This window comes from Xiphophorus maculatus, chromosome 20 (genome assembly GCF_002775205.1).
Source record: "Xiphophorus maculatus strain JP 163 A chromosome 20, X_maculatus-5.0-male, whole genome shotgun sequence".
Lineage (NCBI taxonomy): Eukaryota > Metazoa > Chordata > Actinopteri > Cyprinodontiformes > Poeciliidae > Xiphophorus > Xiphophorus maculatus.
This window is the reverse complement of record NC_036462.1, coordinates 15,980,941-16,003,736: the sequence shown is the minus strand read 5'-3', so window position 1 is coordinate 16,003,736 and position 22,796 is coordinate 15,980,941. Positions and strand designations below refer to the sequence as shown.

Genomic DNA, 22,796 nt, shown 5'->3' with positions numbered 1-22,796 from the left:
TATGGTTTGGATTGCTCATTGGATCCCTTGCTAGTAAGATCCTGGCAATCCCATAAAATATGTAAATTGTACTTTTGCTAACTTCTACCTGAGACGTTTCTTGGGCGTCTTCTTTTTACTTTTACTTGAGTACAAAATATGTTGAAGCGCTAAGTATAATTATTGTGTATTACCCTTTTCCTTCCTGTAGGCGGTGCACTTTCCCATGAAATGCTTGCAACGACCACAGATGAAGAAAGTGCTGTTGTGCGACATGCCGTAAATTATGTGGCACTGTTGAGCAATACTTAATATTTTGTTGTTCTTAAAAGAGAAACTGTCACATCAGGCGTTCACCAACTGAGTCCAAACAGTGCCTGACTTTCGATTTCACATTACTTTCGATTTTTGATGTGATTTGTACCGACATACACGTTTCAGTTTTTCGGAAAATCCGCGTAGTGATCGTGTTTTCCTGTGTGACACAAGGAACTACACTAACCGCATTCTGTTGTAGAAGAACAGGGTTTGTCCACTGATCCTGTTTCTGCCACCCCCCGCTCCACAAAACGATGCTGGTCACCGTTTTCTGCGCGCCGAGGGATCGCCCAGAAACCACGTTTGCCCTCGACGTGTCCCCGGAGCTGGAGCTGAGGGACTTTGTAGCACTTTGTGAACTGGAGTCAGGAATCCCAGCTGGGGAAATCCAGGCAAGACCCAAACTGGATGTAGCCGCGGAGCTAACGCAGCTAGCAGCTAACGTAGATAGCATGAATCGCACTGTTGATGATTTGACGCTTGAGCTGTTGCGAAACATGAGTTATTAACAACAGATATGCTTTTAGACATATTTTCACTCATTTATTAGGACATTATGGGAATAGAGTCATCTACCATAGCGTGAGCTTAGTGTCAAACCTGTAAAGTTAACTGTTATGTGAGCAAATTAAGTAGTTATCTGTAGCTAAATGTTTCTGGTTGGGTTATCAAGATAAAGAGAAACTGTAAGCTCATAGCTTAAGGTCCGGTGAATTTTTAACAGCTTTAACACTAAACACAGCTGTATAAATCTGCTGTTATTTTTGTTTTAGGAACCAGTTGGAAAGTTCAGTGTTTTCACTGGCCTTGTGTTTGATCTCAACTAACAACTATTTAGATGCACCAATCGACTGGCTAGAGGTCGGACGTAGACCATTTTTCCCTTGATCAGGTCCAAACAGAGATTGACGGATCAAATACTGAAGTCATGTTTTATTTCATATTTATGAAAAGCGTCAAATCAAAGAAATCCTATTTATTAGCTATAAATATATCACTGAATCATGTATACTGTGGTCTTCTTTTGAGTTTAAGAAAAATAGTCTTTATTATCCCTCAGTAGGGAAATTCAGGTGTCCCAGCACCAAAGTCCAAGCATGTAGTTTTACACAAAAGTAAAGATATGTACACATTTAGAGCATATAAAAAATACTGTGCAGTTATTAAAACTAATTACATATTTTGGTACATATGTGTGTACCAAAAAAACAAAATGTGTTTCCCTTAGCGTCCAGCAATCTGTTACTGAAGAAGCACTACAGTTCAGCAACAGCTTCACGTTGGGTGGGAAACACTAGGAAAAATAGAAAAAGAACAAGAAAAAAATTATTTGATGTGTAAATCGATACTGTGATAATCGCTTCAGTTTAAAAAACATTGGAATATGTATCAACCACAAAAGGCCTGATTGGTGGATCTCTAAATATTTTTCATAGACTTAGACTTAGACTTGTACTTTATTGATCCTTTGGGAAGACTCCCTCAGGAAATTGAAGAAAATGTAAGAAAATTTAAATAGAATGCATTAACACGTAATTGTATACTCTTTGGTCTAAGACTGTACAAAAATTAACTGATTTAGTTTGACGGAAAAGCAGTCTTCTGGAATACTTTGCCAGATTTCTAACGGAATCTTCTAAGACATTTTTAATTTGGGATGTAGGCCTCCTTTTCCAGAAGATCCATGAACTGTGTCAGAAATGTAGAGGTCCTGGTTATTTGGATATCTGTTACAGAATATAAAGTGTGTTAGGAGAAAAAGCAGGCAGCGGTGAATCTGATAATACTAATTTCTATTCTCTGCTCGAAACTATAACTGTGTCTATAACTGTTTGTTTTTTACATTCATACAGATCTCTACTAAACATACTGAAAACAAGAATGTTAAATTAAGATAAACTGTTGCATTAGACATGCTGTCCGTGGACATAGACCAGTATATTCTCTGACTAAAATAACCTTGATTAAAAATACCAAGCTTTCACATTATCATTTTATTTAAAACAACAAAAAAAACGACTATTAATGCTGTTACTTCATAACAGTTATCAAGTGTTGCAATGTGACACTTTGTTTACAAAAAAATGTGCTTATATCCACAGAAATTTTTTATTGAAAACGATTCTCTGAAAGCCTGGAGACCACTTTAAAAAAGAAGAATTAAAATGTGTTCAATATAACAATTCCAATTTTCCAAAATCTGCTTTGATGCAAGATTTAGTGGGACCTAATATTTTAAATTTCTCCCATGCATTCAAAGTTTATTTGTCTGTAATCTAGTTGGCCAGCATATGAGTTTGTTCCAGATCTTCCTGACCAAGATGCTGAAGTTCAATGCGGTTGATGTGATCATTGTGATGATAGAAGTGAAAAAATATTTGAGGATTAATCAGAACTGAGATCTTGCAATGTTTTGCAAAAATATTATGATTATATGTTGTAATATTTTACCACATTACAGAATCCTCTATTATTTTCCAACAAAAATTAAATTACTCATTATGCAAAAGGACAAATTACTGTTTCATGTTATCTCTTGTTGTCAGGTAAAATTCTTGTAGCATTTTAAATTCAATTTACTAGAACAAGATACTTGCAAGAAATAGCTCGTAGTGAGTGCAGCATGATTGGACTGCAGTGGGATCTCCATCGATTAAATAATCTTAACCTTTCTTCCAAACAGATCACGTATGTAGAGCAGCCCCTAAAAGACCCCACCCGTGCCTTGGGGACTTACGGTGTCAAGGATGGAGATGTGGTTGTTCTTCGACAAGCTGACAGAAGGCCTCCACAAACTCAACCAGCCTTTCCAGGTAACATGTCTGTTGACATTTCCTTTGACCAGCAGTCTGGCTTATTAGCTTTTAGGGCTTGACACACGGGAGGCAACGTCACTCCCTCTGCATTTATTTCCTTTGGAACTTATATATATGGTGACAATCGCTTGTCCTCCTTCAACCAAGCGACCGGCAAAATTTGTGCAAGTGAAATTTCGAACTTAGAGATGTGAAACAGAGTTGAAAGTGTGAAAGAGGTAGTATTATGTATTTTCCAGGCATGCAGTGACATTTTTAGCACAATCAAGCAACTATATTACCTTCAGTTCTTATAAAGATGTTGTGTATATCAAGCAACTTAAGACATTTGACTTCCCTGCCTTGAAATTGGGTGTGTGTCTCTTTAAGAAGCTTCTGCTCTTTCTGGCACTCTGCCTTCAACAATGCCTTTCCATTATGCTGTTTACAACCGTTCTTTGGAGAGTTGGTCTGAGACGTAGTTCATATGATTGCTTTCAATACCAGGCATGGTTTTGATTGGGGAATAAACATTATGGCATTATACAAAGCTCAAAAAAGTTAATTTTATATATTTCCCTCCCTTAAATGTTTGTCGTTGCTGCTATTCGCGTCCCATGTGTCAGGTTAGCTTTTGCCTTTCACTGTCATTCGTGCATGTTTGTGCCTGGAAGGATAATAAGCTCTGTTACATGGTGGTGAGAAGGTCCCATGTTCAAGTCCCAGTCTTTCTGTTTTTCCAGTGCTTGCAAGGATTCTCTACGGGTTCTTAAGCCTCCTCCCACAGTCCAAACACAAGTTAAACAAAAATTACATTTATTGGTGTCCCTTAACTTCTTTTATGTGTGAATGTGTGTGAGGGTGGTTGTCTTTGTGTTTCCCCGTGTACTTTGCCTTTCATCCAGTGACCGGTGTCGATAGGCTCTAGACTCCTCCACCCCACCACCATTGGTTGGAGTCGATGGATGGATGGTTGAAAAGTCTAACTTCTTTCCCTTTTTCCTTCTCATCAGGCCTGCCCCGTATCGACTTCAGATCCATCACAGTCCCTGGCACCTCATCTTCACCCAATCAACTTCCTGCCCCGCAGCCGCGGCAACAAGCTCCGCAGCAGCCACCACCGCCGCAGCCGCAGCCGCAGCCGCGCCCCACACAGCCTTCTACGCCGATGGCCTTTCGCGGCTCTTCGCCACAGGGCCTGGACAACCCCGCCTTACTACAACAGATGCTATTATCCAATCCACATGAGCTTTCCCTTCTCAAGGAGAGAAACCCTCCACTTGCTGAGGCCCTGCTGAGTGGAGATTTAGGTGAACACATTAAAGTTTTTAGTGCCTTAAAGAGGCTTAATAACTGGGGAGTTTTTTAATATTTTTGTCACATTACCAACACTAACTTCAATATAATTTATTAGGATTTTATGTAGGGTATAATTGAGAAGAGAAACACAGAAAAGTGTGTTATTTGTTTTTAGTATTCTCAAGTCAACACGTTTTAGAACGACCATTTGCTGCAATTTCAAGCATGTCTGCAATCTCCCATACACAATTTTTGGCAAACAAGATTTTTCGTAGTTTTTTTACTTTCAAAAATGTCTTTCCTCTTGCTTGTTTTGCATAAAGATCAAATTGGTGGCGTAAACTACGTACGTGTGTTGTATCAACAGATTTCCAACTAGCAGTTATTTGATCCCTCTTTTTTTCAGAGCGTTTCACCAAAGTGCTGCTGGAGCAACAACAGGATCGAGCCAGAAGAGAGCAAGAGCGAATCAGACTTCTGACCGCTGATCCGTTTGATTTGGAAGCTCAGGCAAAGATTGAGGAGGACATCAGGTAGGAAAACATTTTAAAAAATCACTATAACAACTTACTTCAATGCAATACAAAATACAACACAGCTCTGGTTTCACTGATAATGAAAGTGAAAAATTTGAACATGATTGTTGTAATTTCTAACCTAATTCAACCGTGCATTAAAATTCAGTCTTGACCACCATGTTTTAACTTTCTTTCTTTTACCAGGCAGCACAACGTGGAGGAGAATATGACAATTGCAATGGAGGAGGCCCCTGAAAGCTTTGGACAGGTGGTTATGCTGTACATTAACTGCAAAGTCAATGGCCATCCTGTGAAAGCTTTTGTTGACTCAGGTAATGAACATAAAACCCTGATGCCTGATAAAGTTTCTACAAGTTTGTTGGTCAAGAAACGGAGCGGTAATAAAACATGCGAGCGCTGAACAGTGGTTTAGTTTCAGCATGTTCAAAAATATCTTGGCTTCAAAGTTAGTGGGAATGTCACTTTTAGTTGATCAGGATTTGTTTTATACTTGAATTTACCTTTCTGTTTGTCGTCCTGTCATATTTGAATACATGTAAAAAGCAACATTAACTCACCAGCCATCAGTATCTGACTTTAGTTACAGTCATTAAAACTGACATTCAAGCATGAATTAAAACGACGCAGTATGTTTGATACCGAAATTGCACCTTTCAGTCCTGTTTTGTCAATTTTTGTCCTCCTTTTATCCGTTTTTTGTTTGTCATGTTAAGGAGCGCAGATGACCATCATGAGCCAGGCATGTGCAGAGCGCTGCAACATCATGCGACTGGTGGACCGGCGCTGGGCGGGGATCGCCAAAGGAGTGGGCACTCAGAAGATCATCGGCAGAGTTCATTTGGGTAGATGGCTTCATATGAATACAGCTCTTCAACATGTTAAAATGTAGTACATTAAAATACAACAATAATGGTTTTATATTCACTCAGGCATTATCCTCTTTAATTTTACAACACAGGTTGTGATTTAATAAGCGTGAAGCGATTAGAGGCTTTTTTCCTGCTTGCAGAATCAAATTTTTTAAATCCAAACCAGCAGAGCTCGGTTAAATGTAACTATTTGGATACTAAATGTCCTGATATTATCTGGTTATGGAGCATCAGAAAATATTTTTTTCTGAAATCTGGGTTTATCGTATTGTTTATAATTTATTGTGATAAAGAGTTTTTATTTATTGTTGTCACAATAAATATCAATTCATAATGTTTAAAAACTCCCAAAACTCTCCACATGGTTCAGATTATTATTTTAACTGTTTTCTCCACTGTTTGTTCAATGAAAACATTAATAAATAACAATATTTTTGAATATATGATTAAACAGGGCTACTGTGTGCAGTCTAATGCTACAAATAACACTTCTTTACATGACTGGTGTCCTACATAAGTACCCAAAATTGGATTGTTTTTCAAGGTCAATATTTGTGTTTGTTGGGCTATAATTACTGTGACACAGTCATATGCCTTCCTTACAAAATAATGATACAACTTTAAGTCTTTATTCACCTTTTTCTCCTTTTTCTTCCTTCTAGCTCAGGTCCAAATAGAAGGAGACTTCCTTCCTTGTTCTTTCTCCATATTGGAGGACCAGCCGATGGACATGCTGCTAGGCCTGGACATGCTGAAGAGACATCAGGTTAGCTGTATTCAAAAAGTATATTTAGATGATAAAATAAATAAATAGAATAAAATTTACTGAGATGAGTTATATTGATGACATTGTAATTTATCAATGCACGTGCAGAAAGGCTTTTATTTTTCCTCTCAGTAATTTAGGGACGCTTTCTGTCCGCTTCTCCTCGTAGTGTTCAATCGACCTGAAGAAGAACCTGCTCATTATCGGCACCACGGGCACCGAAACGCGCTTCCTGTCTGAGGCGGAACTGCCGGAGTGCGCCCGGCTCGCGTACGGACCAGAAGGACGTGAAGACGCGCATCCAGAGGAGATCGCTGACAGAGAACTGGCAGAGGCGCTTCAGAGATCTATACAAGAGAGTGGTAAGAAGCTGTGTCAGCGCTCTGGTTTCATTTATTTACTTTTTTTTTTCTTTCCAGCTCTGTTAGATTTACATTTGCATGTGCCACTTAAAGCTTCTTACTCGCAACCTCATTTATGCACTCATCTGAATTTCCAGTCACTTCATGTCATCACCTCGACAGTTTGAATGTGTTTCAAGAAAAAGATGAGATCAGATCACTGTCAAATGAGATTAGGATCTAATGTCATCAGAACTAGGCTCCTGGTTACAGAGAAACTGATATTTATGAGGTGAAACTTAACTTCTGCATCTCGTCATTGGTGTAACGGACCTGTCAGCTGTACCGCTCATGGTGGGTGTCTTCCTTTCTGTACTGAGTCAAAATCTGGAGGAAATCCCCTCCAAAATGATGCATTAGTGCCAACTTACAGTACCTTTTTATTATGCAAAGATATGAAAGTCTAGTATGAGCTTCTGCTGCGGATGGCAGTTCAGATGGATGTCTGAGGAGCTCGACAGAACCACTCGGAGCCGCCTACTCAGATAAACTGAAAAGAACATGCAGTTCAAGCCGAGACGTAGGAGGTTATTTTTTCTAAATCAGATTAATAAAATGCAAGCCGAACATAAACATCCGGTGGCAGGAATGCAAAAACAACAAACTGGAGACAATTTTCCATCAACAGAAACTCTCTGGTAATTGGTGACATACGTTGCGTTTTGTGTTCTCTCTGAAGTGGGAATATCAAAGCTCATAAACAAAAAGAAATCAAGCAGTGCTTCCCCAGACGTAGGATTCCAACTCGGAAAATTGGAGATCTGTGAGCAACAAGGCTTCTCCGTGTATAAAACATAAAAGCTTCATGAATAACCAGTTTATTTTCTCTTCCAACCACCAAACTAGAGGTGCACATCGTTCTTAAGCTTTTTTGGAGGGCAAGTGCCTTTGAAGTTGTGAAGCCAAACATTGGAGAGAAATATGTTTAATATTCACTTTACTGTCAGCAGGTCAGAAAATCACAGAATTAAATTAAGAATCAATTTCAGCACACCAGTAAAAAAAAAAAAAATCTGCACAGAAAAAAAACAACATTGTGCCAGATTTGTACTTATAGCTCAAACAAATACTGGCTCGACAACAATCCAGCAAAAGTCAAACAGTTCAGGTTTTCAAACATGAACCTGAGACAAAATTAATGCAGCATTGTTAGACATTTGTGAAACTGCAATAAAAGGCCATTTTTATCCTTTTTTACATTTAGATCATATTAGAACTGCTCTAATTCCAAAACCACAACACCAAGACACTTCAAAGCTGGACTGGATTATTCTGCTCTAATAGCAGAATATTTAGAACCATGTTTGGGATTTGTGAAACCTTTTTCTGATTTGTGAAACTTCACTGAAGTTTAGATTACTATTCACACTTATTCCATGCAGTTTTTTTCAAATTCAACTCTAATTCAAAACCACTTTATTAATCCCAATGGGAAATTAAATGTTGGTGTAACTCATTAATTCAAAGAGTTATTGTAGATGGTGATGGCTGTTGGAAGGAAAGATCTTTGCAGCGCTCTGTTAAGTGAAGTTTCACATATTAGAAAAAGGTTTCACAAATCCCAAACATGGTTTTAAATATTCTGCTACTAGTTGAAAATAATCCAATCCAGGTTTGAAGAGTCTAGGTGTTGTAGTTTTGGAATTGGAGCAGTTATACTATGACAGAGATCCAAAAAAAGTGGTGAAATCAACCTTTATTGACGTTTCACAAATCAGAAAAAGGTTTCACAAATCACAAACATGGTTTTAAATGTTCTGCTATTAGAGCAGAATAATCCAGTCCAGGTTTGAAGAGTCTAGGTGTTGTAGTTTTTAAACTAGAGTCAATTAAAAATGCAGAAGGTATTGAAAAATTAGGTGGTATCGCCCTTTAGCCATTTCCCCAATCGGAAGCTGGAATCGGAAACCAACTTCAGCTTCGTCACCAGTTTCCACTTGTCAAACCATGCGATCGATAGAAAGTTTTGATCCACAATCACGTATCTGAAGGTTGAGAGGCATATGAGTGAAAGACAGTACTATGGACATTTGCTAAATGCTTACCAAACGGCTAGAAGCCTATCTGCAGCAGGGTCTCCTACCTAGGCTGGTGAAAAACAGCAGCAGCTGTCTTTAAGACGCTGACGTGCAGCTGGTCATGTGACCCTAAAGCCACGTGATCATTGACACACTGAATAGTGTTTGGTTTATTTTTGTGCCAAAGAAATTAAGAAAAAGAGCATTTTATTTTAAAAGAAATCTTTAAATAAAAATACATAAAAGTGAATCTAACAAAAATGGAAAAGATTATCCTGGTTACACTTACATATACTTAAATTAATTATGAGTATTATAATATTTTGAGATTTTGAAGATGCACTTAAAACATGTGGACTGATTATACAAGAGATAATTTCACCAATTTTTCAGAAACTAGAACTGGCTGCACTAATTTGAATTTGATGTAAATTTTCTGTATTCAGAGACTGAATTATATATATACGTATATATAGACTAGACTTAGACTTAGACTTGTACTTTATTGATCCTTTGGGAAGACTCCCTCAGGAAATTGAAGTTACCAGCAGCTCCCAGGCAAAAAACAAAAACATATATATATATATATATATATATATATATTATACTGGGTAAAATACACACTTAAACTCTAACCTTTTAGGTTTACAAGCATTCTCCTTCTGACTGGACCTAATATTAATGTTAGTGAGTCGGAAACAAAACAGTTCAAGCTTGAGTTTGTGTAGAAAGCTTAAGACTGGGGTGAAGGCTAAGAGCCCTTCCAATCTCAGATACATGGAGTTCATTTTAAAAGATAAATGATCAAAAACAGCAGCGGAAACATTTGGTAGCAATTATAAGAAGCGCTTCACTGCTGTCACATTAAAATAATGGTCAACTCTAGATGAATGAAGTCCCTTGGCTGAAAATATTTTCTCAAACATGATGATTTCTTATGATCTGATAAATGCGGTAGAACTGCAGTAAATTATGCTCAGCTTGTTCTCAGTTGGAGTAAACCAATATATGATAAGATTAAAAGTTTTAATAATTGATTTTAAACGTTCAGCCGAAGTGACTTCATTCAGGAGATCTTCTTCTGCGGTTGACTGATGGGTTTGTGAACATCCCGATGAAGAACCCGGCCTGGGCTCAGGTTGTTTTCAGATGACACTTTTCACATCTGACATGTGTGAAAAGGCCGACAGTTTGGTTTGGTTGCATGCTCTGTGTGTGACTGCTAACTTTCTCCGTCCCTTTGCATGATGTGTGTGGTGTGTGCCCCTAACCCCTGAGCAGGAGAGCACTGATGCATTTGGAGACAGCTGAAGAGGGCCCGACCAACCAGGTACTGCAAACTCACAAGACCATTTCCAGAGCTAAGTCCATTGCTGTTGAATCATTTAGTGTTTTATTTTGCTGTTATTTTGCTGCTGTGTGGTTGTTGTACCTTTTTATGTTTACTTATTGGTGTATTAAACCTGAGTTTACAACATTTAAAAATAGCAAAAGTGGCATTGTTCATAAGTTATTAGTGTGAGAGAGCTGAACATTTATAAATGTGGTTGAAACGTCGTCCAGCTGACTGAGTCCCAGTTCTGCTTTCTCCCATATTAGACACTGCAGATGGACAAACTACCTCACTGCAGCCCTCGCCATTTATGTTACCAAGACCCTTAGACCGAATGGCCATACCCTCCTCTTCCTCTCAAAGCCCTTCTAGTTGTCAATCACAGAACCCGACCTTGGATCGCTCCCAGTCTGCGCCGGCCGCCGTGCAGCAGGCCCCACAGCTTCCTGAACCTTTGACCCCAGAAAATGATGCTTCTCCACCTCATAGCGACCATTTCCACCATCTGCCTCACCAAAGCGAATCCGACATGTCCCCCACTCCCAGTCCAACATCGGATATATTCGCCAGTGAGTCCCAGGACCCCAGTGGGGTGGCGCCAGCTGACGGTGTTGAATCTGACCAGGTGGAGAGCTCTTCACATGAGGAGTGTTTGCCTGAACAGCCCATGGACCAGGAGGTGAACGAAAGCGAAGCGGCGGAGACCGCAGAGGCCGACTCCGTTGAAATGGCGTGTCCCACCAACTCCGCTGAGAGGGAGCAGCCTGACAGTGACCGCTGCTCCAGCTCCGACAGCATCCCGTCCCTGGCGGCAGCGCTGAAGGAGCTCCACGAGCTGCTGGTGCAATCGCAGAACCGCAGCATGTCCTGCTCCCCTTCCCACCCGCATGGGCAGGACTCAGACAAAGCCTCCCCCGAGCCAAGCACACCAACGCCAGAAAACACCCAGTCTGCTCCTTCTACTGCCAACGCAGCTGCTGCAGAAACAAGTGATGCCAAAGCTAACTGTGCTGCTGACGAGAAACCATCGGAGAGTCCTGTCCCTGACCTCCAAGGTCAGGCTGAGCGTCTGCATGAAGACGCAGCAGAAATAGGGGAAGGGCTCGAACCGCCACTGTGCCCCGACAGCTCAGAGGATAGAGAAGAGACCTGCGTTAGCGACAGTTCTCAGCCTGAGCCGGAGGTTTCCCCCGGTTCTGCAGCGGTGCCCGAGTTCAGGGAACCACCGGAGGGGCAGCACGGACGAGGAGTCGCAGACGGACAAGCCGCCAACACCCCGGATTCCCTTCAGATGGAGCGAGCTTTCCTCAGCCCTGCATCAGCGGCTGTTAGCCCGCCACAGGAAGTTACAAGCACCTCGTCCTCGTCTGCTACTCTTCTCACTCAGGCCCCTCCACCTTCGTCGTCCCCGGCCCCCGTCCCACCCTCTCCACGTCCCTTTATGGAACAGTTCCCAGCCGAGCACATCCAGAGGATCCAGGCAGCGGGTTTTTCTGCCAGCGAGGCGGTGGAGGCACTCGAGCAAGCCCACGGCGTAGTAGAGATCGCTCTACTGGCTCTTCTGGCTCGCAGCATCACTGTGCCCACCTAAACTCATGAGCAATCACACAAGAGTCCCCGGCCTCCCGACTCAGCATCTGTCTTCTTTATACCTTGTTGCAGATCCAGATGTCTCAGTCTCCTATATGAAAGGGAGCTTGGAAAAGCCACAGGGAACAAAAAACACAAAATCTTATCTAGTATTTTTTGGTCTACTTTGTAACTCAAATATCTTTAAATACGCTTGAAATAAGACAGATGTAACTTACAAGTAACTTTTTAACAAGATGTAGGAGCTTGTTTTATGATGTGAATAATTCCTCAAGTGCTAGTTCTACTTATAAAGTGAAAAATCTCTTGTTATAATTCAATCTGCCACTGAAACCAGTACTTTTTCATCAATATTAAGGAATTATTTACTGAAAACAAGCTCTTACATTTTGCTGAAAAGTTTGTTTTATCTTATTTCAAATGTAATAAAAAAAACTGGACCAAAAATACTTGGTAGGATTTTGTGTTTTTGCAGTGAATCCTGTCTCTTGGTTTGTCATAAAGAAAATCTAAGAGGAAACAAGAGAACTGGTCATTTGTTTGTGGCTATTACAGATATGTGAGGAGTGTTTGCATGCAGATGTTTTGGGTAGCCCATCAATCAAATTGGTTTTTTAAGCAATTTGGTATCATTGGATTTTTTTTTTATTTTTTTTTTTTTGCCTTGTTTTGTTTTCCGACATTGATTTGTCAATACATACAAATAGTACAATTAATTCTCAAACCCTTAAATAGTCAAAGTTTCTCTTTCTGAAAAATCTGTTAATCATGAATACAGTCTGTGCTCCTTTGCGGTTTTTCTTGTTTGTAGCCCAAATGATGACAGAACTGCCTATTGGGAACGTAAGCAGCTCATATTCAAAGTGAAAAATAATTGGAAATCTTTCAATTAACAGTAAACATCACTAAAATACCAATTGTATTTAAATGCGAGAGTAGATGGCATTTCTGGTTCAGCATGTCTCTTACAGAAGGTATCTTGTACTGTTTGTATGACTCTGCAATCCGAAAGCTTTCCAACATGTAGATTACAGAACCTGTTTTAAGCTCTTGTTCTGAAACTTTTTATGTGTCAAATCCTCGTAGTGTGTTTATACTTGAAATTATCCCTTTTCTTTCTCATTTTGAGTCTGGCCATCTTGTCAGTGCATCATATATCAAGGAGTTTCATGGCTTTATTTGAGTCATACCTACAATATTCAGGCAGATTTCATTATTTACTTTTATCTTGTAAGAAATTTTAAATTGCAAATAAAATGAAACTAATATTTGTATACTTTGTCTGTTTCAAGTCATTTTTCATTATTCATATGCTAAACAAGTAGTGAGGTATTTGAAATATAGTTTTTTTAACTTTGTATCTTACTGCTAACATTGGTTTCTCATTGAAGTGGAATATTATCCACAGTTCATCTATAAGTTATTCATAACCCTTGCATTTTACTTTTCAAAGATTCCAGTTTAAGGAGTCCTGACTGCACTTTTTGTCATTATTTCATTTTATTTATTTGAAAACAAATTAGCATTTGCAGTACCATTTTATTTATTTTTTTTTTGTGTAAAGCGATAGGAAAGGGGCGGTAAAAGTAAAGTTCTACAATATTTATTGAATTGGACTGTGAACCTGAATAAATGTGAGTACATGACTGCATTATACAGTATATAAATGAACTGGGTATATTTACACGTAAAGATGGTAAATATACTCCTTCGCCTCCTCGTCATCCTTTCCGGCCAGGTCATCCACCGGCTGACTGTCAGGGAGTGCCGCTGTCCAGCTGGGCGTGTCTGAGATTATGCAGGCGGAAAAGTCACACCGGTTTCTGCTCCTGTGATTGCTGCTCAGACTGGACCCGACTGGGTGAACGTCTATTTAGTCTTGACTGGCTCTGTTGCTGTAGTTTGTGTCCATAGTTATAATGTAAGCAAAGTGTAGGAACTTCTTCATACAGTCGTATACGTATGGGACGTTTTCAGCCCGGATTCATTCTTTATGGCTTCTTTTAATGTCCGAGCAGACGGCATGTATGGCTTTAAAAACGACGCTGCAGACAATCTGGAGCCTGATTTGGAGCAAGGCAATGAAAGTCATATTGGGTTTTCTAATCTGGAAAATAACTTTCATGGAAGTGGTGACAACGCAGACCTTCCTGAGGATTACAGGTGAGGTGAAACAGGTGGACTCGAATAACACAGGATGTTTTGATTGCGACTTTTATTCCTTTTTAGTCTAGATGTGTCTTCAGCTCTGAAACGCACCAAACAGGAACAGGCGTGGGATTTGCTGAGTCCTTTATTAGACCTACACACTTGCCCTGAATCTCAAAAGGATGATTCATCTTTACCTGACGAGGGGAATCTGGAAGAAGGGTGAATGAGGTGTAAAAACTCAACTTTGTTTTAACAGGGTTATAGTTTAACTAATGTGGCCTCTTCTTATAAATCCAGGGAAGCAAGTTCAGATGAGGAATTGCAGAGTGTGACATTCCAGTCAAAGTACATCAATATTTGTGAGTTAAAATATTCTTTATCTCTTGTTTTTACTGAAAAAAGGATTGAACACCTTTGATTCTTTTTCTTTTCAGGCCCTTTGTATCAGGACTACTCCCTGCAGGCTATCGGAGACGGGATTCAAAGACTCAAAAGCGGGCTTTTGTCAGACCTGGGCAAATCTGAGTCCGTTTATGGTCTGTTTTCATATTTGAGGGCTAGCAACCATTTAGAGAGCGAGTCTTCTTTTCTGACCCCTGTCTCGACTTCACCTACATCTCCAGCTTTTTTTCACGGTCGGCGGTCTGCTTTGAGACGCCACAGCCACTTTGGAGTAGTATCCCCTCATCAGTCTGCTGATTCAATCTCAACCGAGTCTTGTTCTAATGGACGAGCTTTTACCTTAAGCATCGCAAAGCGTTTGGAGTTTGAGGATCCATCCCCAACTCAACCACCCAGTATTAGATTGACTTCTTGCACACTCTGGCAAGACTTGGAAGAGGTGAAAGCTTCTGGTCTGCCCAACATCTTGACACCCAAAGAGATTGACCTTCAGGAGGTACGTGGCTTAAAATGTTGAACAAAATGATCTCGGTAGATTTGGTATTTGACGACTTTTCATTGCTTTATTAGTCCATGTTTGAGCTGATCGTCTCTGAAGTGTCTTACTTGAAGAGTCTCGGCGTCCTTGTCAACCATTTCTACGCATCTAAGGTGCTGAAGAAGACGATGTCCACAATGGAGCATCATACTTTGTTTTGCAACATCCGACATGTGATGGAAGCAAATACAAAGTGAGTTCCTCTGATGCGACTGGATGGTTTTTGTTTTTTTAATTTTATTTATTTCAGTATGAATGACTGTTTCCATTTTGAACTGGTGTCTTTTAAAGATTCCTTCTGGATCTGGAAGCTCGACTGGGAGAGAGCCTGACCATATTTCAAGTTGGTGACATTGTGCTGCAACACTGTGGAACCTTTAAGCGACACTATGTCCCATATGTGATCAACATGACGTATCAGGAGTCACTTGTCAACCAGCTGATGTAAGCATATTCCGATAGTAATGATACTGGCCTAAATGGATATGGACAGTACTTTATAGTTTACTGGGAATGGGGAAAATTGATAATAGGTCAGACTGTAAGTTTCTAATTACAATTAAAAGCAACTGTGTATCTTTAGATGCATCTTGATTGGAATGTCATTGCACTGGCGATCAATTTCTGTAATTCAAATCAAAGTAAAACAAGTTTATAGCTGTATTATGCAGTGAAACCTCAAGTATTAAGTTGAAATATGGCTTGCAGCAAATGAAGCCTTAAAAAATGATCTTTCAGTTAGCTTTCAATATTGCATGGGCCAAATAAAAATGTTTAATACAGAAATGTTGGACCACCGAGGGGCAGTTTAGTCTTTTCTTGTTACCCCAGGTGGGAAATCTCTGGTTGAGGTCTGACTTAACAAGAGGTGTGGGACAGTTTTTACCAATGTCCTGGATAAATCTTAAGCTGCAGTCCATTCTTTGTTAAATATTGAGTGGATCGGTTTGTGTGTCTTCCTATTTGACCTTTTCAATAATGTGTGGCTACAGCAGATTCAGCAATCACATCTTGTGGATGGACAACTAAGTCAATATTCTCCATGATTCCCATAACAAAACTGTAAACTTACTTTATCAAATTGAATTTTGGGGTTTTGTTACCAGTGGATTCTAATTTGCGATGCACCTAAACTGGGTCTCTTAAGATAATCTGTTGAATGTTAAAAGCTTTTCCAGTGATTTGATGCCAAACATCTATTGCTTAAAATTGAAATGTCACAAAATATTGACTGATTTTATGTACTATGAACATTGGACTTTATTGCACATAACTAAGCTAATCTTTCCTTGTTTAGGCAGCAAAACAAAAACTTTGTGTATGTTCTGAAGAAGCTTGAAAGGGACCCGGTTTGTCAAAAACAAGGACTGAAATCATTCCTGATTCTCCCATTTCAGAGAATAACGCGTATTAAACTTCTACTGGAGGTAAAACTTAACATGGGTTGATTATGAATGCCTGACTTTGCACACTGCTTTAATTTTCGATTTTGATTTCAGAGCATCTTAAAATTGACCGAGCCAGATTCTGAAGCAGCTTCAAATCTCTCAAAGGCCATAAAAGGCATCCATGAGGTACGGCTGTTTACTCCACCGAGTTGCAGAAATTACTTTTTCCCTGTCCCTTTGAATCCAGAGTTGATACAAAAGTTAACGTAAAGCAATTTTCAGATTTTATTCCACAATTAAATCATCTGTAAACATAGTAACTGCATAGTACATTGGCTGCAGCTTCCTAATGCCCACTTATGAACAACCCAAAAATTATAACTGGGCATTGTTTGATTTCCTCCTGGATTCAATGAAATAAGATTTAGTGTTAAACATGGCCTTTAGAAATACTTCCATTCTCTAATTTTAACACATTGCATGTTCTTTCTTACATTGAGAAAGATTGTGTTGGAGTGTGACCAGAAGGTGGAAAAGATGAAACGCTTGGAGGAACTGATCCGCCTGGAAACGTTGATGGACTTTGATGACATTAAGGTGTTTGTTTCAACATTTCTCTTCAGAATTTGCCATGGATGCCCATTTATGACACTAATTTCCGAATTAATCCCTATCCATGCCAGTTGGTTCCTCTGGTGAAAAGCACACGCTTTCTGGTCCTCCACGGACCCCTGGACACTGTGGTGACCTATGGGTCAAAACTGTCAACAGTCAGGATCTACCTCCACCTCTTCAATGACCTCTTGATCATCTCCTCAAAAAAGTACAACACTTAACTCTTTTAAAAAAGGCTGAGGTGTTTTTGTTCAGGAAGTGAATTCTGCAGTGTTCTTTAACTGATTAAGTCCAACCTTTGTACTCCTACTTCCAGGTATGAACGCTTCGCTGTGCTGGATTATGCCGTCTTCCCTGAACATGTAACTGTGTTGGCGAATAAAGTTCTGGGACTTCCTGTGGATTCTTTCCTATTAAATCTGTCTCAGAGTCAGATAGGACCGCCAACTGCCATTATATTGATTGCAAGTAAAAGGTAAAATTAGGTAAACTTTTTTTTTTTTTTAAGTTCAAACTGGTGAATTAAACTTTGTTTTTTTTTTTTTTCCAATTGCAGCTTTGAGAAAGAAGTATGGATAAAAGCACTTTCTAACAAGTGATGGCTGGATTTGGATCATTTTTTAAATGGGGGGGGTGGGATGCATCTTGTTGGTTATTTTGGATTTTTTTATTCTTTGGACTTGGTTCTTTCACACCAGTGCACATTTTAATTATTGGCTCATGGCACTCTTGGAGAAATGTTCAACATGATGTTGGGAGTATACAGGTGTCACCATTTCATTGGGGTTTAACTTTAATGTATTTTATAAATAAAACATTTTATGAGCTGGGTGATTCTGAATGTGTTAATAACGTGGTAAAATCTTATGATAAAACGGGTTTTAAATCTGAAGAACCTCCGATTTATGTGACTCAAACGGTTCATCTGAACATCAGTTCACAGAAACTGATCACATCAGCTTGTATGAACCAGAAACGCTGGTTCACACAAGCCAGCATTTCTGTTCTGGTTCTCCTGACGCTGTAATACAAAGGTTTCAAACTGCATTCCTTGAGGGCCTAAGTCCTGTAACTTTAGATGTGTCCTACACAATGAATTAAATGGCAAAACTGCCTCACTAGCAAGCAGACAAGCTCTACAGAGATCTGCTAATCCTCTGCTGAAGCATCTAAAGGTTGCAGGACTGGAGCTTGGCTTCTCCTCGATCAAGTTTATTTGTAGTGCATGCATCAGCAACAAGGCAGTTCAAAGTGATTCACGTCATGAAAACATTTACATAGTGTTTATGAAAACCAGTAACAGACGATGCATCAGATATTTTGCTGTACTATTTATTTTCTACTTAAACACCTTTTTAGTTTCATATGATTGGTTATTGAAATTAGGTGTGTGTGGCTCCTGAAGCATGTATGGCAGTGTGTTAATTTAAGGCAGAGGTGTCAAACTTAATTATAACTTGTTAAAGCCACAATGTGACAAGACTTTGACGAAGATTTGCAATGCAGAATTTTTGCTATAGTCTACACAATAATTGGGAAGAGATCTGGAGGCCAATCACTGCTGATTCTAAGTATTCAAAGGTACAGAGGTTGGAAAAGCTGCACAGGTAGCAGTTATAACTGCAGTTTTGATTATTTTGAAAGCTAACTCTACAGCAGAAAAAAAAACCTGTTCATATAATGCATGGAAATGAGTTTTGCCTTGAAATTGTAGCTTTTTTTTTTTTTTTTTAGCCACAAAATATCCATTAGATTCCTGCTCCCATTGTCGTCACTGCATATTAGGAGATACCGGTCGCTCCCTTTAGACTGTAATATACCAAAATGACTTTGATCAGGGATTTTTAAGGTAGAGTCCTTGTCTTGTGCTGCTGTTGCCGACCAGCTGCTCCAGCTCTAACACAGTCCTGATGCCACAGGTTCTCGGCGAGACAGTTGAGTATGGGGGCTACGTCACCCAGCCTATCGCTGACCTCCCCACCTGAGTGGAACACCGGTAACCTCCATGTCTCCTGGAACTTCCTGACATCTCTCTCTGCCACATCGCAGTGCATGAAGAGGTCAAACCTGAAGCGAGCATTAAGGGAAAACATGCCTCTCAAAAAAAGCTGCCAATTCCAGTGCACTTCTGGCCAGCTGTGTGAACTATGCCTTCTATATTTGATCCTCTTGCTTACAAGAGGAACTAACTGGTAATATTTCCAGCTGCAAAAACAAACAGTGTGAAAAGTACAGGAGCACTATCTGTCAATCTTTTTCTTTTTAGTTAGTAAGCCAACTCTGAGATGAGTTGCAACCAAAACTAAACTCGGGTCATCATATTCCCAGTGTACTTTGTAATAAGCAGAATTATAAATATGTGCTGCAAAACAAGCACTTAAAAATAGCAAATTTTGCTTTGTGCTTATTCTGCATTATTCATAAAGATTGTGACTAGAATAAGCAAATATTATGCATAGGTTTTACAACTGTAATATTTTGAACACCTTATGCTTTTCTGTATTAAAAGTGATTATGACACACAGGTTTTTCTTAATACACTACTGTTTGCAAAGACAAATGTACAGCTGCATAGCAAAAACTGCTGTGAAATATTATTTCTTCATAAGGATACTTTGTACCAACCACCACTTTGACAAGACAGTCTGTTGACTCGGTCCATTTAGTCATTTGATTTGACAAATCTTGGAAGGATGTCCTGTCGGTGAAGGAAAAAAGGAAGAGGACAGCGTCCACCTGTTCCTTACAGGACTGGAGGAAAGGAAAAAAGAAAAAATCTGATTTTAAATCAGATTTAAAATCTGATTTAAAATCTGATTTTATGCACAGTTCTTCTCAACTGTGCATAGCTTCATATTTGATACATACTGGAAGCAAATGGTCAAATCTGCGTAAGGCATTCTCTCCACAGTCCCACAACTGCAGACGGAAGAAAAGCACTCTGCCATTTTCCCTCAGTTTCACAGGCCAGTACACCACTGTCGTCTGAATCCCTTGAATAGCATCAAAAACATGACAAGAAAGTTTAAAAGCAGAAAACTCTCTAAGTGTTTTCAGAGAGTTGTAAAGAAAAAAAAAAAAAGATCAGTGGTGCAAATCAAACCTACCTGTAGTTTCATGGTGCACACTAGGAATATTTAGACCAGCAAGGCGTGCAGCGAGAGCTGTTTTCCCAACTCCACTCTTACCAGAGATGAAAACCTTATAATCAAGTGTATCCACGGCTGCATGTGGGGGCATCACAGGAGACTCCAACAGACCTGGTTTAAGAAGAAAAAACATGTTTACTATGCTGGAGAGAATGTTTGTCAGTAAGTGGTGTTGAGATCTCAAAAATAAGAATTGTCTTTAAATTTGATATTTGTTTCAAAAAGTTTAAATGCATTTGAGTCTAGGTGTCATAGAAGAAGAAGGCTATTTGTACTGGCTTATTAAGCAGTTTTTCCAACAATTGACATAAATGTTTTAGTTGACTTCTAGTACTGAGAAGACTTGATACTGGAAATAACTGAATTAAACCTCAATTTAATGTGTTAATAATTACCAAAATTCTTCCGATTCTTCTTTTGTATAATTTTGTTGAAGTATTCTTTGCTATCTTTACATCGATGCCAGTCAGGGACAATAAATGCTCCAGGAGTAACTCTTGCCATCATATATGCAACTTATGCAGCTAGCATCAGAAACTCTTCGGTTTGGTTAAAAACAAATAAAACGTTTTGCTTGGTTGATAGAATCCAGCATTAAAATAACGATTCTTCACATAAACGTGCCCAAAAAAATCAAAATTCACAATTAAGTGAAAGGTAATAAGGAAAAAGATATATTTTAGCAAAAATGCTAGCAGTTCCGTAAACTAAAATCCGTTTCTTGACAACCGTTTATGTCACTTCCGTTTTGAATGTTGCCTTCGTTGTCTGTCGGACGTAATAATTCCACTTTTAAAATGTAGCATTTCGAAAGAAATATTGTTGAAAACATATATGTTACGAGAGATTATGATAAATTTGAGTTCAGCTCATACCGCATTTCTTTCTTTTCATCAACAAGTTCAGTTATGTGATTATAGATTTCCGTCCGTTTCAAAGAGTTTATGTGCTGCTGCACTAACAGGAATGCTGAATTCAGGTTGGTTAGTTTTAAACCACTGCTATTAGGGAACGGAATGTCATATATTAAAAAAAAGACCGTAACATTCTCTAGTCTGGGAACTTTGGGATTTTAAGATTCCTATTTTCGCTCACCTTTGAATGTTACACAAAGACATTTCACGATTCACCACCTGGGGTCGCTAGAAAACAACATTTCTTGAAAGGTTTGGACATTTTTATATTAGTGCTGGAGAAATATTACAGAGCAGCTCAAAAATGATCCCTTGAGGAATCCTTTGATTTTTGTGTTACACCTGTCTCTCTCACGCAGAAAAATATTTTGTCATCAATGTGTTTATTTTGTTTGTTAAATGAATGCTATTCAGTTCTCACAATTCAGAACAAATATTTACTTGTTTTCTGAACAAACAAACAAAAACTTGAATGCCAGGATTAGTGATTAAATTGCCGCTAGAAGAGCAAGAAAACCTGTTTTAGCTTGTTGTTTCAGGAAAAGGTAGAAAACATAGAGCATTTTTCATTCAAAAGGGGAAAGGACAAAACCTGCAGGATGTTGTTCTGTTACTATTTCTTCAGCAGAAAGCTGACTGAAATCATTTTGCAGAAGTCCTTTGTCTTAAAACAATAAGCAACTAATCTCTTAGATTAGTCTTATATTAACAAAGGTTTAAGAAATACTTTGTAACGCTGTCTGACTATGTGAAATTATCCTCTAAAATAAACTAACACACATCACACAGCAAACTGGAAAAATGTTGCTAATTAGCCACATTTCCTGTAGGATGTGGACATATTAAAATCTTTGAACGTGGAAAATACTTTTTTTTATACAGGTCATGAATCTTCAGAAGCCTATTTGTTTCTGTCTTCAGGCTTGTAATTTACCTCCCTTTTGTTACAGTTGTCAGCACATATGAGGCTCCCATAATAGACTGTGGGTGCCTGTGGAATGGGTGTGGATGCTCGATCTCCGCTGATGGAGACACAGTGGAATATGACACAGATATTGGACATTTAATGTGTCAGAACTGTTGTTGAACTCCTTTTTGGAGGGTTTAGCATTTTTAGACACACCCTAGCCTGGCAGTGTGTCATTCTTTGTGTATGAGTGTGAAAAAAAGGTGTGGAGATGTTTCGGTAAAGGACTTTATGCTAAAATTATAAACTGTTACCAACATTATATTTAAAAAAAAAAGTCAAAACAGACATAAAGTTAAGATTAAATCCACATAGGAATGCATAGGAAAGAGTGTCTCATGTTAGCTCATGTCAGCAACGTCATCCCCAGTGAGCATTAAGCCGAGCCTGGCCATTTTAACTTGGCTGAGCAACAGATGTGAAATGGAGCACAAATGGTGTGAGATTCTGCTCCGCCTTGCAAAGTCAAACTTCCTGACAGCCAGCAAAGGACGAGCTCTGTGAGGCAGAACAGCTAATTAGAAAGTAAAACAAACTGTAAGCTGACCTTTACAGGTCTTATTCACAGCTGTCGAAGATGTTTGATTCATATGTAACACATATCATAACAGACATGCATGAAGCATATACAGTGGCTTGCTAAAGTACTTACCCTATCCCTTAAACTTTTTTACATTTTATTTTACAGCTGAAGTGTATTTTATCAGTATACACTTCAGTTGTTTAACTGGTTTCCTTTCAGGTTTAACCATGTATTAAGATACA

At 39.1% G+C, this 22,796-nt stretch overlaps 3 protein-coding genes across 9 annotated transcripts; 2 read left to right on the top strand and 1 right to left on the bottom strand.

Moving 5' to 3' along the window:
- Nucleotides 1–247: 247 nt before the first annotated feature.
- On the top strand, nt 248–12,316 carry LOC102222075 (protein DDI1 homolog 2). 4 transcript variants are annotated; one of them, XM_023324750.1, is made up of 10 exons: nt 249–689; nt 2,981–3,110; nt 4,106–4,402; nt 4,798–4,924; nt 5,114–5,241; nt 5,644–5,772; nt 6,462–6,565; nt 6,735–6,927; nt 10,266–10,314; nt 10,584–10,676. In XM_023324750.1, exons 1-9 carry the CDS (start codon nt 552–554, stop codon nt 10,274–10,276), a joined length of 1,257 nt encoding a protein of 418 aa, XP_023180518.1. In that variant the 5' UTR covers nt 249–551; the 3' UTR covers nt 10,277–10,314; nt 10,584–10,676. The 4 variants fall into 4 exon arrangements, with proteins under 4 accessions (XP_023180519.1, XP_023180518.1, XP_023180517.1 ...); XM_023324751.1 differs by having other exon boundaries at nt 248–689; nt 10,266–10,677; XM_023324749.1 differs by lacking the exon at nt 10,266–10,314 and having other exon boundaries at nt 250–689; nt 5,114–5,177; nt 5,652–5,772; nt 10,584–12,316.
- Nucleotides 12,317–12,345: 29 nt separating this feature from the next.
- Nucleotides 12,346–17,832, top strand: LOC102222591 (rho guanine nucleotide exchange factor 19-like). Of its 4 annotated transcripts, none has more exons than XM_023324747.1 (13): nt 12,346–13,828; nt 13,926–14,070; nt 14,137–14,277; nt 14,356–14,417; nt 14,493–14,956; nt 15,031–15,191; nt 15,290–15,442; nt 16,296–16,425; nt 16,498–16,572; nt 16,891–16,983; nt 17,070–17,209; nt 17,318–17,476; nt 17,558–17,832. In XM_023324747.1, exons 2-13 carry the CDS (start codon nt 13,931–13,933, stop codon nt 17,598–17,600), a joined length of 1,761 nt encoding a protein of 586 aa, XP_023180515.1. In that variant the 5' UTR covers nt 12,346–13,828; nt 13,926–13,930; the 3' UTR covers nt 17,601–17,832. The 4 variants fall into 4 exon arrangements, with proteins under 4 accessions (XP_023180515.1, XP_005797073.2, XP_023180514.1 ...); XM_005797016.2 differs by having other exon boundaries at nt 12,346–14,070; nt 14,493–14,594; nt 14,682–14,956; XM_023324746.1 differs by having other exon boundaries at nt 12,346–14,070; nt 14,142–14,277.
- Nucleotides 17,833–17,885: 53 nt separating this feature from the next.
- rsg1 (REM2 and RAB like small GTPase 1) lies at nt 17,886–20,861 on the bottom strand. Its single transcript, XM_005797017.3, has 5 exons — nt 20,546–20,861; nt 20,109–20,261; nt 19,870–19,994; nt 19,616–19,752; nt 17,886–19,068 (listed from the first exon to the last, which is right to left on the bottom strand). Exons 1-5 carry the CDS (start codon nt 20,655–20,657, stop codon nt 18,846–18,848), a joined length of 750 nt encoding a protein of 249 aa, XP_005797074.2. The 5' UTR covers nt 20,658–20,861; the 3' UTR covers nt 17,886–18,845.
- Between the last annotated feature and the right edge of the window lie 1,935 nt (nt 20,862–22,796).